The 18,144-nt window shown below is 37.1% G+C and overlaps 1 protein-coding gene and 1 long non-coding RNA gene across 2 annotated transcripts in view; one reads left to right on the top strand and one right to left on the bottom strand.

The window, feature by feature from the left end:
* Positions 1–17,402, top strand: part of smad6b (SMAD family member 6b) — a 32,453-nt gene extending 15,051 nt beyond the window's left edge. The window contains exon 4 of the mRNA XM_073853615.1: positions 16,663–17,402. Coding sequence (XP_073709716.1) covers positions 16,663–17,193 — 531 coding nt within the window. The 3' untranslated portion in view covers positions 17,194–17,402. The remainder of the gene's footprint in view (positions 1–16,662) is intronic.
* Positions 13,191–15,554, bottom strand: LOC141349730 (uncharacterized). The gene is made up of 3 exons (XR_012357723.1): positions 15,309–15,554; positions 14,759–14,853; positions 13,191–14,026 (listed from the first exon to the last, which is right to left on the bottom strand). It is a non-coding gene; the product is annotated as an uncharacterized lncRNA (long non-coding RNA).
* Positions 17,403–18,144: the final 742 nt, after the last annotated feature.

Below are 18,144 nucleotides of genomic sequence, written 5' to 3'. Positions count from 1 at the left end.
TAGCCATGAACTTGATACGCTTTTTGCTTTTGAAAGTAAGAGGTACTAAGGGAAGTTACATTCTTAGTCACTTTATTTATTTATTCATTCATTTTATTAGATATTGGACAAAATGAGTGAGTGCGGTGGTGAGTCATAAATAGTCATCAATATTTTCAGTCTCTTTTCCCAGAAGATTGTTTATCGGATTTTAGGAGAACACCAGTATAAATTACCTTAACAGATGTGGACTGAAAGTTTCAAAGCTCTCATTTTCATTTCATCAGGTCATCAAATGTCACTTTGTGGATGATTTGCAGCTCACTCTGTATGGTGATGTAATGTTATTCTCACACTGGATGCTTTTGTCACAGCACATTTGAGTTTCCCATCATTTATATTTTTAATGTTTAATTTCGCAATTATATTTTTCTGTTTCGTTCCGCAAGCTTTTGCCAAGCGGTCCTTGTTTTAGAAACGGGTGCTACGATTGCACGGGTTGAAAGCAGTGCACGCTTGTCAAGCTAACTCATATTGGCATCGGTATATTTTTGGATATTTCCAGAACACCACGAGGAGAGTTGTTTTTTTTCCATGTGTTTGCTACTCAAAAATATGGAAATATTATTCAGAGTAACCGAGTGGGATTTGTTGTCCATCATCATCAGAGAGAGCTGAGCTCACAAAGAGGGAATTCTGTTAAACCCTCGCACAAATCGAATCCATTACTTAAATCCCCAAGACTTAAAAACTATTACACAAGTATGTTTTCCTCACACAGTAGGCAGTTGCAAAATAAATAAGAAGTAGATGTCTGCTTTTCCGAGCATTTAAGAGTCCCATTGATAAGGGCGAGAGAGATAGAGAAGGAGCGACTGAGAGAAAGAAAGAGAGAGAGAGTCACTCTTTCACTCACCTAGCCGCAGCACGTTCTCTGATGTGATTAGTGGTATGACGAAACACGCTGTACCTGTTTAAGTTTACCCTGTTGGTCAATCTGCGCTCGCAACAAAAGACTCCCTCAGATACACAAAACGGGATTTGTGAGCTATGCAGAGCTAGTGGAACGCTGAGTTGATCCGCACCGGCTTGATGTATTTGCTCCGTGTCCAGAGTTTGGTCTTTCTTGCTAAATGCAATTAGAGGCCTCAATACAGAGTTTGTGCCATACTTCAGTGGCCCTTATTGAGGACTTTGTAAATACGCCACTAAAAAGAAGTGAATGGGTCTGTTTGCTCTAGGTTTTCCGTTTATGTTTGACAGATGCTATAATCCAGAGCGTATACATCAATGCATACATTTTATTAGTATGTGAGTTTCCTGCGATATAACACACTATTGAACACATAACGCACTGCTGATTGTGCTATAGAGAGGTGTCTATTTAAAGGGGTCATTGCGTGAAAATCAGACTTTTTCCATCTTTAAGTGCTATAATTGGGTCGCAGTACTTTTATCAACCTAGAAAATGTGATCAAAGATCAACCCAGTAATTTTGTTTGGGTAAGCCATTTTCTGCAAGCATGCAAAAAATTAGGTAGTTCAGATTTTGCCTGTTTTGTGCGGTAGGTAGCAAGGCGAATTACAATAATATCGCCCCCTTTATTTGCATTATCCAACCACAGCACAGCCATTGAGTTTCAATTACAACAAACCACCATCATTGTGATAAGTGTTTGCATTTCATCCGCTCATTTGCATTTTAAAGGACACACCCAACAACGGCACACTTTTGCACAGGCCTACAAAAAGTGGCAATTTTAACATGTTATTATAAATTATCTGGGGCATTCTGAGCTAAAACCTCTCATACACACTCTGGGGACACCATAGATTTATTTTACATCTTAAAAAAATCTCATAATATGACCCCTTTAACCCTTATGTGTTGTTGGGGCCATTTTTTGCCATTTTTGTTATTTTTTAGTCTTAATTTGGCCACAACTTTCTCTGTGTTTCAGCAAATGAAATTATTTTTGGTGACAAATCTTATATTTACACATATTTTAAGAAAATGCTTTGAAATTTTTCAAAAACTTAACAATATACCGTGGGCAAATTAACTGGCCTTGCATGTTGTTGGCGGCCAAAAATGGCCACTAAATTAAACTGCTGTAAAAATGTATCAGATTTTTTTTTTTTTTTTTTTTTTGCATAAATCTGTTAATCAACCCCAGTACTGATACAAACTATGAAATGTTTACAAAAATTCCATGATTTTAACTCTTTCATTGCCAAGTTTATAAGTGGTGTCGCTAATTTGGGGAAAAAACACACACAACATTACCGATTTTCAATATAAAAAGTGATTGTGAACTGGATTTTTGTTTACCTTTTTCACAGTCTTGGGCATGTCAAAGATTTTAGTTTTTGTGCAGCATCAGATTTTATTTTTTCTCCCTCATTTATTGTTTGTGGCCATTTTTTCCCCATTGACTTCCATTATAACAACATTTTTTGATTGCAGAGCCATGACACCTTATTACCATGCATTTTTGATTCTTTGTGGTTTTACCTTTTGCAAAGAGGTAAAATTTGTCATTTTTACTATTGATCACCATGTGGCACCATTAAAATCATGACATTTTTGGATACATTTGGTAGTTTTGATCAGTACTGTGGTTGATTAACAGATTTATGCAAAAAAAATAAAATAATCTGATACGTTTTTACAGCCATTTAATTTAGTAGCCATTTTTGGCCGTTAACAACACGAAAGGGTAGTGAATTGGAACAAGGCACAAGGGTTAAGTGTTTATTAAAGTATATGGCTACTAAATCTATGACACAGGAAACAATGTTTTAGCAAAGTTGTGCTTAAGAAAGAAACCTGATGTACAACATGTAGCTAACATACACAATTAGACATCAAAACCACCTGTAGCTCAACTGCTTGAGCATTGCATTAGCATTTCTAAGGTCATGGGTTTGAATCCCTGACAACACATACTAACAAAATGCATAGCTTTAATACACTGCCAGTTGCTTTGGATAAGAGAATCTGGCAAATGCATAAATGTAGTTGCTCATAAACATTTTGTTTTGTTGTAGCTGTCCTGAATGATAGCCGCTTCAATTTTTATCGTTTGATATAGAAGGACGGTGCGGTTGCTGTCAAGAGACATTGGTTTGAGTGTTTATGATCCAGTGGGCTGATCAATAGCGCGTTATCATCTGATCTACGTGCGTGTCCATCACCTTACAGACGTGCTGTATCCAAATACACAGCTTTCATCTTATATTAACCTGAGCCTAGATTCTGTCTGACGTCCCGTAGTTGAACCGTTCCTTCTGCGTAACGTTCTCATTGATGCACATTGGATTGTTGTCTTTTTGTGTCACACCAATAGTTGCGGTGATCCATGCTTGACACTTAATAGGTCATACACAAGTCAGTAATAGGCACGGTTGTTGTTTTGAAAGGAATGGTAATTGGTATACAATTTAATGCTTGTGGTGTACTTAACCCCGCTTCTCAAAAATTTTCAATGGTATGGTAATTGTTTTAGGAAGCATAACTGGCAAATTATAAACGCTGTATTTAAGCACAATAGATGATCGGTGAGTACGCAGTTGTTGTTGTTGTGCTGTAACCTAGTGGTTTAAAGGTCTGAGTTTGTAACTGATGTTACGTCGTTCCTCTAATGATCGTACTATAAATTGCTTTGAATAAAAGTGTCAACTCAATGACAGATGAGTAGTTGACACGGTGATTAAAATGACTTCAGATCTTTATGGCTTAGGTTATTGATATCGCCATGGCCTCTGTGCGTACTGTGCGAAATCTACCTTTAATCCACCCTGATGTATCGACGAAGCATTCACACTCAAACGCATACCGAAAACCTATCCCCTGATCCTTGATAGAGGCAGCACTAGTGTGAAATTGAGAGCGAGCTGTAGATGGTCTGTATTTCTGGGAGTTCGTCCTTCACACTGCCCCATCTGTTCTCATGTTAAAGGAATTCAGCTCGGATCCCCCAGTTCTTCTGGCTGAGATTTGCCTGTGGAGATCAGTACACAGATCTGTGGGTCTTTGCACTGCATGACTAAGCTGTGGAAATCACGGAAGTGACACAACCATCTGACCTGTGGACAATGCATACTCATTTGCTGCATGTGTTGAAATGTCAACACTAGTGAAGGTAGGGGAATAGTCCCCTTCATTAATCAAAACTAGCAATTGTAACCCCCCAAAAAATATATTTATATAATGAATAATAAAAATACAGTTAAAACTTCTATCCACCCAATGTTCAAATCAAATCTCATGAGTTGGGTGTTAAGGAATCCGGAGAGGCAGGGAAGTGAATCTGACTAGCTAAGCTGGGCTTTAAATGGGACTGAGGTGTGAATCTTATGCACATTTGACCAAGTCGTCATTAACACTATAGAGACATAGCGAAAGGATTAAATATACAGTCACCATTCGAAATGCAATGCCAGGCGCTCCGTAATCGTAGGCCATGCGTTTTTTTAAGGAAACCAGAAAAAATGCATGTACATAAATACATAGGCACAAAAATGGATTGCTAGAACAAATATCAGGGTTCCCACGGGTCCTTGAAATCCTTGAAAGTTTGTGAATCTGGGGAAAAAATTCAAATCTACAAATCTACAAGTCCTTGGATCTATTTTATGCAAGACGTTTTCTGGAAAAAAATCCATATTATTCCCTGTGTAGTGTAGGATAATATCATAAAATTGTGGACGTTTTAAGCACACGTGCTACACTGTTCGCTTTAAATGCTTATTTCTTCTGTATGTGAATGTTGATTCATACCAAAATGCTTTTTTGCATAGTTGTGTTTGACACATGAAAACATCTTGGGTTACGTATGTAACGGTTGTTCCCTGAGAAGGGAACGAGACGCTGTGTCTCCCTTGCCATACTTCCTTTGTCCCTGTAACGCGTCTTTGGCAATATTTCAGATAGCGATATACTTCCTGGCTCCTGCGTTACCCTGTCTTTGTCGTTAAGCCTCACCATTGGTTGAATTTGATATACACATTCAGATGCACTTACCCCTGAAAGCGTCCCCAAAGTGTCACCGTAGTGACGCAGCGCGAGTTCCCTCGAAAGGGGACTGTAACAATGTAACTTAAAAGGTAACACCATGTAACCTTGCTCTCACTTGAAATGTGACATTTAGTCTTTGAATTTGAGGGTATTGGACCTGGAAAGTCCTTGAAAGGTCCTTGAATTTGAAGTTAACTAAGGTGTGGAAACCCTGAATTATTAAGTTTTATGTAATGGTATGTATTACATGTATTTCCTGCAGTGTATTTCCCTCAGCAAAAATCTATAAATTTTACTTCTACCATTTAAATACGTTTCTACAGCCCAACACTGAAAACAAGGAGCCTGAGAAAATAGTAAAAATTAACGAAGTAGACGAAGATAGGAAAAAGAAAGAGAGGCTTAAAGAGAAGTAAAGCCTTCTGTGTGCGAGTGCAGTCTCGGTTAGTGCGTCTGCCTGATAAAGCCGTCTTTGATGGCAGAGATAGCGCAGACGCCAACCTAAATGTGGCCCGTTACTGTGTCGTAAGTCGCCCTGTAGTGATAGTTGTCTAAAAAACCAGAGCCGTACCAAAGCCGAGCAAGAGGGCGGGAGGCACGGCGGCATTGTTTCTAACGTTTCGCTTTATTCCCAGTCCAGGCAACAGTATTTTCAGAAAGCAGCTTTCCTCTTTGACCCCAGTAAGCAGAAGAATGCTTAGGCCTGTCAAGTGTGGCGTCAAAAGATGAATTCTGTCCACTATAAAACTTCACTGTTCTGTCTCTCTCTCTGTTTCTTCTGTTCACATAAACACTCTCCCCCTATACTGTCAGCCCTATGGTACAGTCTAATAGCTGGAGGGAATCTAATCCTTGGCACAGGATAAGAGACTTGGACTCCCCCTCCTGTCCCTCTCTCTCTTTTCTCTCTCTCTCCCAGTTCAGTTTGATTCAGGAAAGCTTCATTGCCATGAATGTTAGGATCACATTATTTCCAAAGCAACAGTGTCTCTCTCTCTCTCCCTCTCTGGTTAAAGGCTCTGGCAGGAGAGCTGTGGAGGAATGAGTTCATCTTTTCAGAATTCCCGGGATTAGAGAGGATGAAACCTCTGTAGTTTGGCGGGGAGAGATGACAAGCCGCTGTTTTTCTCTTATGCCGTGGATCTGCCCAGAGCTGGACGTGTGGGTTTAGCCCAGGGCTGTTTTCTCTGTTCTTCACCCTGCACGCTGCTTTTAAAAGCATTAGCGGATAATTACATAGAGTTTGCATTGAAATCTAGACCCTTTTGTGTATTTAAAGTTAATTGACGCCAACTCACCCTAGATTAATGTTTGCAGCGGTGTCGAGTAGTGGTGCCTCATGATAAGTCGCGACTAATCGTTTGCAGAATAAAAGTTTTTGTTTACATAATATATGTGCGTGTACTGTGTAATAATTATGTATATTTAAATACGCACACATACATGTTCAATTTAATAAAATTTATATTTATATAATAAATATTTATATTTATACATAATATAAATTATATATAAATATAAACATGTATATACACATGCAAATGTTCTTAATTATATACATGCGTGTGTGTGCGCGTGTGTGTGTGTGTGTGTGTGTGTGTGTGTGTGTATTTATACATAATTATTATACACAGTACACCCACATATATTATAGGGATGCACTGATACCACTTTTTTGGAATACGAGTAAGAGTACGAGTACTTGCATTTCAGTACTTGCAGATACCGATACAGAGTACTTAATTTAAAAAAAACATGTTTTAAATTTACAGGTTACAGCTTTAGTCATATAATTCAACACAAAATTAACGGACTAGTTTTCCAGTTTGTTGTAAACTCTGCCTTTTGGACAACACAAGAGGCATTAACTGCTTACACGCCACTCAAACATAGACATTCTTCAGACTGTGGTATCGATCCCCGGTATTGGGGGACTTTTAACGAGTACTTTAGAAAATGTGGTATCGAGACTGATACCCAATATCGGTATTGGTGCATCCCTAATATATTATGTAAACAAATACTTTTATTCTGCAAACGATTAGTCGCGACTAATCGTGAGGCAGCACTAGGCTCGAGTGCGTATGCAAGTAGACTTCTGTCTGTCTATAAACCTGTATGTCTGTGTTTCTGTCATTTTCAATGTAATAAATTATTGTTGCTTGTGTTCTTAGACCGCAATCCTAAGCCTATAGGCTTCCTTTCTTGAAAGAGCATCGAGATCATATGAGGTAGTGTGAGCGAAATCTTATATCACAGTTATCGTGTATCCTTGTACTAATACATATAATGTACTGTAGTTATTTTTAGGGCTGTTTAGTGAACGTGTTAATTTAATTACTAACTGGATAAAAAAGTAAGATTATTCAAAAAATTAATAATTAAAGAAGATGCAGTATGTATGTATGCATTATGTGCACCAAATACAGTGGTTAATCTGAGATTTCAAAATTGATACGTTGCTATTACAATATCAAGGTGAATAATCGTCAAATATGATTTTTTTTTTGTGCAGCCCTAGTATATACCGTCTTACCGCTTAGCCTTACATGCTTGTTTTATAATGATGGGAATGTGTCCGTCTGGCCTGGGAACAGGCTTGTTTATCTTACTGATTGTGCGGCACGTCCACCCGAGCATTATGTACAAGCTCTGAATTTCAAAGGAAATACCTTTGTGGCTGTCTAGCTGAGTGTGTGCGTTTGTGTGTGTGTTTTGTGCATTTCAAGCTTTGTAAAAGACGTGGTCTTTGTCTTTTATTTAGGCTCCATTTTGTTTTCAGACAAAGTAACCTTTAGTCTCGCGGCCTCCGTCTTAAGCTCTTACTTTGTGAGTCAACACAGCCCGCGCTGTTGTTTGATCTCAGCTGGCCATGCCCTATATTTGCTTACCTTTAAGCCATTTACTCCCTCAAACAACTTTTCTCTCACATGCGTTTTCAGCAAATTTCGAATCCGTGGGCAGCCAGCGAAATGACTCAACAGGTACTCTGTGTTTTTGTGAGTTCGGACGTTGCGTCCCCTCTGTTGACAGCGCTCGTCTCATGACAAGATTGACACTGGCGGTGACCGTTTTGAGAATGTAATAGTAATAATTACACATTTTACCTTTCTAATGGGTAAACCGAGCTGTTTGAGAGGTGCTGGGGTTAAATGAACACAGAGCGGTGTAATTGCTTCCAGCTTTTGTCTTTTACCCCTTGTGAAGTATGTGTGAGTATGTGAAAGTGAGAGACTTCCAAGACTTACCACTTAGTCGAGCACTATTATCTGTTCTTAAACTGACGGGCCCACAGCGATTTGAGTGTTGTTAACTAAACTGCTGCTGAGTCATTACGTTTACACAAGTTTAGATGGCAGCTGCTTTGAACTAACACCTACTTACAGCGGCTGATAGCTTTATTAAGGTTTATTATACTAATGTAGAGTCATTGGGTGCGATCGGAGGTGCCGTCCGTCTGTCTGTCTATGTTTCTCATTCTGAGTAAGACTGTATTTCCAGCTCTGGCGGATTGTCAGAGACACTTGACTGACTCATGAGTGAGGTCTCTTGGGAAGAAGAGACAGGAACTCTGTATCCTGCTTGTTGTGTGCCGTGTGCCTGCTGATGTGCATTTTCCAGCTCCTACCTGAACACATGCACGCATGCACACATGCTTTCATGTGCCGCACCGGTTTCACATTTTGTCAGATCAGTTCAAGGGAGAATAAATGAAAGGTATAAGGGATGTGAAATTGTATTGATATGTGGCGCACAGTAATATTGCACTTAGCCATTGTCAAAAAAAATGATGGTTAAAAATGGTTTAGAAAAAAGAAGAAGAAACGTTTCTCTGGGTCAAAAATATATTTATAAATAATGTAAAAACAATTCAGGGTGCTCATCAAAAAAGGGGCCTATAATAGCAGCAAGAAAACAGAAAAATGAGGCACTCCTGTTAAATTTAAAAAAGCCTTTCATCAAAAAATGCCTACATGCCAACGCGCTTCAACTAAACAGTTTTCATCAGGGCATCAAAAATGGTCACTGGGATGGTACCCTGTCAAAAAATACACATTTGCACCTATAGGGCCCTATTTTAATGATCTAAGCGCATTGTCTAAAGCACACAGCGCGCGGTCTAAATGGGCGTGTCCGATGCCACTTTTGCTAATTTAACGACAGGAAAAATGGTTTGTGCACCGAGCGTTTGGTCGAAAAGGGTTGTTTATATTTTCCTAATGAGTAATGGGTGTGTTTTGGGCGTAATGTGCAATAAACCAATGATAGTCTTATCTCTCATGCCCTTTAAAAGCCAGTTGCGCTGGGGCTATGTCTAATCCCTATTTAGATGACAGACTTTGTAAACGGAAAAACTAAGCGGAAAGAAAGACCCCCAGTTAAAGAATAAGGTTAAAAATGTGTTGTTTTCATTTTTATTGAAATTAAAATTTTTGGGTTCAAAAAACCTTTAAAAGACGTTTTCTTTCAGTCATAGAAGTACAAATAGCAGGCTTATAATTGCTGTAAATGTATTGATATCCTACATAATCATTGTAATCTCATAAAATAATTTGCAAACATTCAAGAAAAGGTTTGTATTCTAAAAATACAAACAAGAGATAAAGAATTTACAAACGTGCGGAGAGCCAGAGCGTTTTAGCACTCGGACAGCGCCATGGGATTTTTACAAAGCATTATTTAAAATGTTTCTCATCTCATCATATCCATAGGTACAGTGTCATCATATAAAATAAATCCGTGGGGTAGCATTTAAAAAACATTTCAAAATAGATGCATTTGTTTAAAGCTAAGCATTTATTTACTTACCAGGCTACAGGTGAAGCAGCTCTTTGCGCCTTCTAACGTCTCATAATTAGTCCTCATTTATGTCCAAGAGACTCAATAATAATCTTTTACATTCAATCCTTTAATCTTTCGTATTTAAAAGCGTTTCTGTGCTGCTGCGCATTCATGTATGTGATAAGCAAACCCACGTTGTCGTCACGTTTATAGGCGCATATTTCTAAAACGCGCATTAAAAACAAAAAACATATTGCACCATTGACTTTAGACTTTAGACTAGGTTTTTGTTGGTCAATGGCGTAGTCTATTTAAGTTGTCTCAAAATAGCAAAGCGCCATCAATGCGCCTGAACACACCTCGTTTTCAGACCAGAACGCCCATGGGCGCAAATTGGGTGCAAATGCATTTGCTATTTAAACAACGTGGCGCTAAACGTGAAAATGATAATTGCGCAAGGTTGAAACTAGCAAAAACACTTGCGTCGCGTATTGCGCTGCATTGCGCCGGGTGTATGATAGAGCTCATAGAGTTCATATTAGTATCTCAGAGGTACATTAGTACGCAATGGTAAAATTTGGTAGCAAATGCATACATATCTATACCTAAATGGTACATATTAGGACCTTTTCCTTGCCAAACTGAGTACTGCCCCTAGCTTGGGACCATTTTTGACTGTGTGCAGAAACTTTTGCGGATCGAACCCATGACCTTTTCGCTGCTAATGCAATGCTCCATCAAAGGAGCTACAAAACACAGAAAACAGCAAGTTGTGATAGTGTATAGGCAGCTGGTTGTTATCGCATAAACAGTTTAATTGGTTTAATCATATGTTTTTGCGATAACAATCAGCTGGCTGTACAGTAAAGGTAAGGTAAGGAACATTAAATATTGATTTGAAATATTTTAATTGTAAGGGTGTCACGATTTCGATTTTAAATCACAACCTCGAACTTCGAATTTAAAAAATGATATCGTCGATGCTGCCACTCCCCCATGTCACGTCCGGTCGGCTTGCCAAGCGGGAAAAAAAAACATGAGTACCTTTTTTGTGCTTTCAAAATTTTTCGAATCGTTACCTTAAAAATGTAATGTAATTGAATCGAGGATTTGGAGAATTATTTATTTTATAATTTTAATGAATGCAGACCAAGCGAAAAGTATGTTGCAAAAAAATGATATATTTCAAATAATATAAAAAGATCTATACATTTATAAATATAAGTAATATGAAAAATCTTGGTGTGAGAATATCAACACAGTAATTGTTAAGTGAAAAGTCACAGTACTTTAAAATAACAGTTTTCTCTCCAAGATAAATTAGGGAATCGCTAAAAGATAAATTGCCTGTCAAAAGCAGGATGATACGATGACAGACATTGTGCATGACGAAAACTCACACAGGACACAAAGGACGGACTAAATATGAAAAACAGAGCGATGGCACACAGGTTGGTTAACAGTTTAGAGATTCTGATGAGTTTTTCCGATTTTTTCCTCTTCCTTTCTCACCGATACAAGCTCACACGGCACCTCTCGGGCGAGAACAGCCAAAACACACATTCCTCTCTCGAACGCAAACTTTGGCTGATATTCTTTTTAACTTTAAAACACATGAACACACATGCTGAACACCCTCGGGAAACGGGACAGTCTTTGGGCTGAGCATTGTTCGCTCCCAAGCTAAACATTAAATAGATTATTAACCTTTAATCTTTGCACCTCTGCTTAAACCCACAAAAACGTCGCCAGACCCTTTTTGTTTCTCTCTCACATTAATCATATCGCAGGACTTGTGTGTTAGACGGCCATGTGAAACTTCCCCTTGTCGTTTATTTTTTGTATCTGTTTGATTAGATATTCAGCTCTCAGTAGACTGTTTGTCTGGAAGCCGGTTTTCCGGTATCCTTTTCTTTGCCTTAACCTAATAGAGTCAGTGTGTAGAAAAATCATAACTACTTTTGAAATATGAAATGATTAAAATTCACTTACAATATTCTGCACAAGTCTAAAGGCAGGAGTGATGGTTTTATTAAACAATTCAAGCAGGAAAAGCCGCCTTGCAAGCTCAAGGACGATCTCAGGAATTCAGAAATGTTAACATGCAGGGGCCCATCGCAAAGGGGCCGTTTCACTCAAGAGATGTGTGCACGCATGCTTGTGTTGATTCACGGGGCCAGTTTTTGGGCTACCACGGCATATTTTCAAGTCATTGGTTAATGGCTCGGGCATTTGTTCAACCCCGAGAGGAAAGCAAGTGAAAGACCTGGCCCTTACAAATTCCCCCTGCCAATAGCCTCTCCGGAGCAAAATAATGGCACCACTCAATGTGTCCGAGTTAATCTGAGCTGATAGCGTGAAGCTCGAGGGGTCAGGGGGTCACGAGCTTGTGCTAAATTGTCAGGGAGCTGAAAGCTGTCCCCAAGCCCACAGCAGGAGCTGGCAGGGAGAAGATTTCTGCTCCTCCACCCAAGCCATCACCACCATCACCCACCCACAGGAATGTGGAGGAGAACTAAAGGGGGGAGGGCATTTGAACCCATATGAGCTCATAGCTTTTCCATATCCCCCACTTTTACAAATACATTCTTCCCCAGATCGAGAAAGAGCAGGGAAATGTACACGGTGTGTGGTGTGGAAGCGTTTAGGAATGTTGTGTGGATGAGGTAGACGTGCATTCGGGGAGTTGTAACTCACTCAGGGTTTGGCACCGCATTAAATGCACAGACCGGCTCCTGGGCCACGAAAAGTGAATTAAATGAGCTGATCTGGAGAGTTTAGGTGGTTCAGAGGTTTGTTTAATGTCTCCTGGTGTGCATTTCTTCTTGTTTTTGAAGGGAATTTTAAATTACATCAAGCTGGATTTTAAGCATTGTTTGATTCTAAGGAAATTAATGTTTTAGATCACTTTTCAGTTTGCTAAACTGCACATTTTGCTTTCCTGCCAAATCTGAGCAAAGTTTGAGATTTAAGATGGAGAAATGTGTAAGAGCGCTAGGTTGTTTATCCGTAACAAAAATCTAAAACTGTACATTTCTTATATTCAAAATCTGCAATTGCACTTTATTTTATCTCTTGGCTAAGCTCGAGAAGCAAGCGCAATACTAAAGAGATCTCATTTATGATTTACTTTCATTCCTACACTGTAAAAATAGTTAAAACAACAAAAAATAAGGCAACCAAGCACTTTTTGAGTTAACTCAACAACCTCAAAATATTACGTTAAAATAATAAGTTATGATATAACAATATATATTGTGTATATATATATATATATATATATATATATATATATATATATATATATATATATATATATATATATATATATATATATATATATATATATATATATATATATATATGTGGGTCAAAGACGAAAAGGGGGTTTAAAGCATAAAAAAATAAAAGTGTAAAAGAGCTTTAAATTTAGTCTATTTCACATACATTAGAATATGTCCTGTTTAACTTTATGTTTTTCTGAGCAAAAAAGAATTACTACCATACATTTTTACTGGAATTTTACAGAAGACACCAACTAAAATGTCATTCAGTGTAACAATATTTTTATGCAAAAAATATTATCAGACATTTTTAGAAAAACTATTATTTGATGAGACATTACAAGACTCTATTTATAGATCACAGTGCAGACACAAAATACTAACTATTTGTCATTTTAAAGCATTTTACTTTGCCAATATCCTTTAAACCATTAGGTTTTACCCATTTGTCAGCAAGAAGTTTTTGTAAGGAAGTGAAAATCAATTCAAATAAAATAAAATTTTTGAAGGATCACACATTATTATACATATTTTAATAAGTACAGCTCAGAATAAGTATATTGTTTCATTTCTACATAAATATATGTGTTACACCGAATGACCATGGTTTGTTACACTGAATGACATTTTTGACAAAAATAGTGTCATTTTTCCATTATTGCAATGTTTTGAATATTATTCTGTATCATTTAATTCCTAAACAAATCACAGAAGTAGATGCTGACATTAATAATCATTTTTATTCCATAATGCATATCATATTCGTAAAAATTAACTGAACAGGTGGTAATACTGTATAATAAGATCCAGAACTGCCCTTATACGTTTAGCTTCTGCCCTGTGTTTTCTTTGATTTTTCCGCCATTGCTTTCGCCTCTTCTCAGCTGCAGCATCTGATAAATTCCTGATTGACGGGTGATCAGGATTTGCAGCCAAGGCAGCTTGCTTTCTTCTCTGGTTGCTGAAATACAGATTCCATGTAATTATTGACATAAAATTATTGACACAGATCTATATAAAACGTGTTATTAATTAAAAAATACTTTCTGTTTGGCAACATAAATGACATGTTATCAGGATTTGTATTATGGGCGGAGAATCCCCTCAGTGGCCTCTCTTAAAGGGATAGTTCACCCAAAAATGAAAATTCTGTCATCATTTACTCACTCTCGTGTTGTTTCAAACCTGCATAAATGGAAGGAAGATATTTTGAGAAATGTTTGTAACCAAACCTTTTGTGGACCCCATACTATGATACTAAAAATAATACTATGGAAGTAAATGGGGTCCACGGACGGTTTGGTTACAAACATTACTCAAAATATCTTCCTTTGTGTTTATCAGAACAAAAAAATTCATACAGGTTTTTACCAACATGAGAGAATAATGACCAAATTTTCATTTTTGGGTGAACTATCCCTTTAACTTGTGGTATAGGTAGGGTGGAGTCTATCTAAAAACAGCAGTAAACTATTATTCTGTAGGGCTAGGCTTGGACACAAATTTCACGGTTTGATTCAATTTCAAATCAATTTGATATTGATTAACATCAGCTGAAAACAGCATAGACTGAAAGATTGATTATTGGGATTTACAAATCACTATTGTTTCTTCAAAATTAGAATTGATTAAAATGGGGAAATCTATCTTTTTAAACCCAGCCCTATTATTTTTACATTGCACTCCTCAATACCTTTCTCGTCTCCTTGCTAAATGCATTGCCCTAGCTACTGGGTCTGCATTAACTTTCTGCCAGTGCCTAGAAACTTTCTCTTTGTTTGTGGGCATCTAAAAGAAATCAGTACCAAAACGACAAAAATACATTAAAACATTAATATTGATAAAGTTTGATATATTTTTTTGTGCTAAACATCCCTCATTTATCTGAAATAGAAATAAAATGCTAAAAATGTTATCTAAACAGTGACACTCTCATTCAGTGTAATAGATGACACTGTGGTGTAACATACAATTTGCATTACACCGAATGACAAAACATTACCCTGAATGACGAAACTTTTACTTAAGCTAATATTAGTAGTTAACAACTAGATACCTATATCAAACAGTGAACTTGACCAGAAAGGTTTATCATCATTATTCACAACATCTACTTATTTTTCAAAAAATCTAACAATAAAAGTGTTTTTTTGCATTTCACTGAATGACAGTCGTTTTTGTTACTAAAGATACAAAACTAAGAAAAGGTGAAATTATAAAATATTTAATAGCAATAAACTTACCTTGCTGAATCACCAGATGGTCTTCAGGGGGCCTTTTGATGATGTCACAGACTGCTTGATGACTATTGTTTGTTTATTTAATTTCAAAATGGTTTCCTGATCCCGTTACACTGAATGACCTCTGACAAACTGCATATTCGGGACAAAAGTCCCCTAGTTGTTTCAATATTTAACGAAAAAAATAACACATAGTCCTATTAATATAAAACAGCCAACACTTATGTGAACATGCCAAGGAAGCAAATATTTTTTTTACATTGTATTTTTTTCGGTTATTTAAAAATGTATTAGTAAAATCATAGTCCGGACCATTACGCTGAATGACGATTTTACACTTTGGAGCATTATTAAACTCATATTTGGTCATTGTATTTTCACAAAAGTTATTTGAAACATAAAAGTAGACATTTTACTTGCATTTTATATGTTTTTTTTGTATGTAAAATCACTTTTGTAAATTATATTTGATGCGGACACCAAAATGGTGACGTCTCGTCTTTGACCCATATATATATATATATATATATATATATATATATATATATATATATATATATATATATATATATATAAAATCAGCATTATTGTCGTTTCACTATATGTACAGACCAACAGAGGAACCAAATGTTATGCCTCACATTACATGTTACATATTTAAATAAGAAAAAAAATTAACAAATAAACCAAGAAAGCTAAGTCTAATTATATATGAATGAATAACAACAAAATATTTTTTGTTATGCCTATTATTTTATATTCATACACTGTCCTTAACATCCAAAACATTGGTCAAGTAACTGCCCAGGCAGTTTGGGTTAAATGCATGTTCATGCATTTTTATTAGTCGCTTTGTTGCGTCATACACTAAATAAACAAACAAACCTCAATCATGGTAACAACTAGCAAACATCATTCATTAAAAAGACTTCAAAACAGATAACAGAGACAACAATAACATAAATAAACCAAATTTATTTACAAATGGTAAAATATTTATCTTTTGTAAATTTAACTTGATGCATGTACTTTGAAACCTTTGTTTAATTTTGAATTATTTGTTCAGATTACTCAGCAAACTTTCTGACACGTTTTGGAAAACTTGTGTCCAGTCAACAAAAAAATATTTGTTTGCAAAACAATTCAATTATAAATTGATCCTCCTATTAAAAAATCTGTATTATGTTTGTTACTAGAAACTTTTGAGGTAGTGCCCTCTTGAGGTAACAAATAACACTCCACATTAAACCATATCTTACTATAATCCTTCTGCCCAGCAAATCTTTTTGTTGTTTGCTTGCAGAAATGACCAAGTGACTCACACCGTCTTTCATTTTGTGTTTCAGATGCCAGTCTGTCACCTGACGCCCCCAAACAGAGTCACTGGTGTAACGTGGCATACTGGGAGCACCGGACGCGGGTGGGCCGCCTCTACACGGTGTACCAGCCCGCAGTCAGCATTTTCTATGACCTACCTCAAGGCACAGGCTTCTGTCTCGGCCAGCTCAGCCTGGATCAGCGCAGCAGCACCGTGCAGCGGACACGTGGGAAGATCGGCTACGGCTTGCTCCTGAGCAAAGAGCCAGACGGGGTCTGGGCCTACAACCGCAGTCAGCACCCCATCTTCGTCAACTCGCCTACTTTGGACGTACCGGGGAGTCGTAGCTTGGTGGTGCGCAAGGTGATGCCCGGCTACTCCATCAAGGTGTTCGACTACGAGCGCTCGTCATTGCTCAGACAGGGTGCGGAGTCCGAGCTGCTGGACGGACCGTATGACCCGAACAGTGTGCGCATTAGCTTCGCAAAGGGCTGGGGTCCTTGTTACTCACGCCAATTCATCACCTCATGCCCCTGCTGGCTTGAGGTCCTCCTCAGCAACCACAGATAACACACACAAATGGACTCGCTCGTGTCGAGAGACTGACAGACTCCACAAACTATCCCAAATATCATCTACTTAGATTTAATATAAAGTTTTATATATTATAAGAAATATATATTATACTTGTAAATAATGGAGTCATTTTTACGATGTAATTATTTATGTATGGTGCAATGTGTACATGGACAAGAGGAAAAAAACGGGAAATGCACTTTGGCTTAATATATATATATATATATATATATATATATATATATATATATATATATATATATATATATATATATATATATATATATATATATATATATATATATATATATATATATATATATATATATATATAAAGAATCTTTCAATACCAATTTGAAAAATTATACAGCAAAAATAGGAAGAGCCTGGTTTTGGTGTATAGTTTTCATATACTTCTAATATCCAGATGAAAAGCTAACACCATTCACACATTGATAATAAAGTATTCGCATAATATATCTTTGCTTTGTGTCTCTCTCTCTTAATAACAGGGTTTCCACGGGTCCTTGAAATCCTTGAAAATAATTCAAGGCCCTGGGAGATTCTTGAAAATATACATACCTAGATACAGGTCATTGAAAGTGCTTGAATCTATTTTATGCAAGAAGTTTTCTGGAAAAAAATCCATATTATTCCCCCTGTAGTGTAGGATAATATCATAAAATTTCTAGACTTTTTAAGCACACGTGCTAAACTGTTCGCTTTAAATGCTTATATCTTCAGTATGCCAATGTTGATTCATACCAAAATGTTTTTTGCATAGTTATGTTTGACACATGAAAACGTCTCGGGTTACGTATGTAACTGTTGTTCCCTGAGAACGGAACAAGACGCTGCGTCTCTCTTTCCATACTTCTTGCGTCCCTGTAACGCCGTCTTTGGCAATATTTCAGATAGCTATATACTTCCTTGCTCCTGCTTCAC

This window comes from Misgurnus anguillicaudatus, chromosome 15, assembly GCF_027580225.2.
Source record: "Misgurnus anguillicaudatus chromosome 15, ASM2758022v2, whole genome shotgun sequence".
NCBI classification, from domain to species: domain Eukaryota; kingdom Metazoa; phylum Chordata; class Actinopteri; order Cypriniformes; family Cobitidae; genus Misgurnus; species Misgurnus anguillicaudatus.
This window is presented reverse-complemented; position numbering and strand designations above follow the sequence as displayed.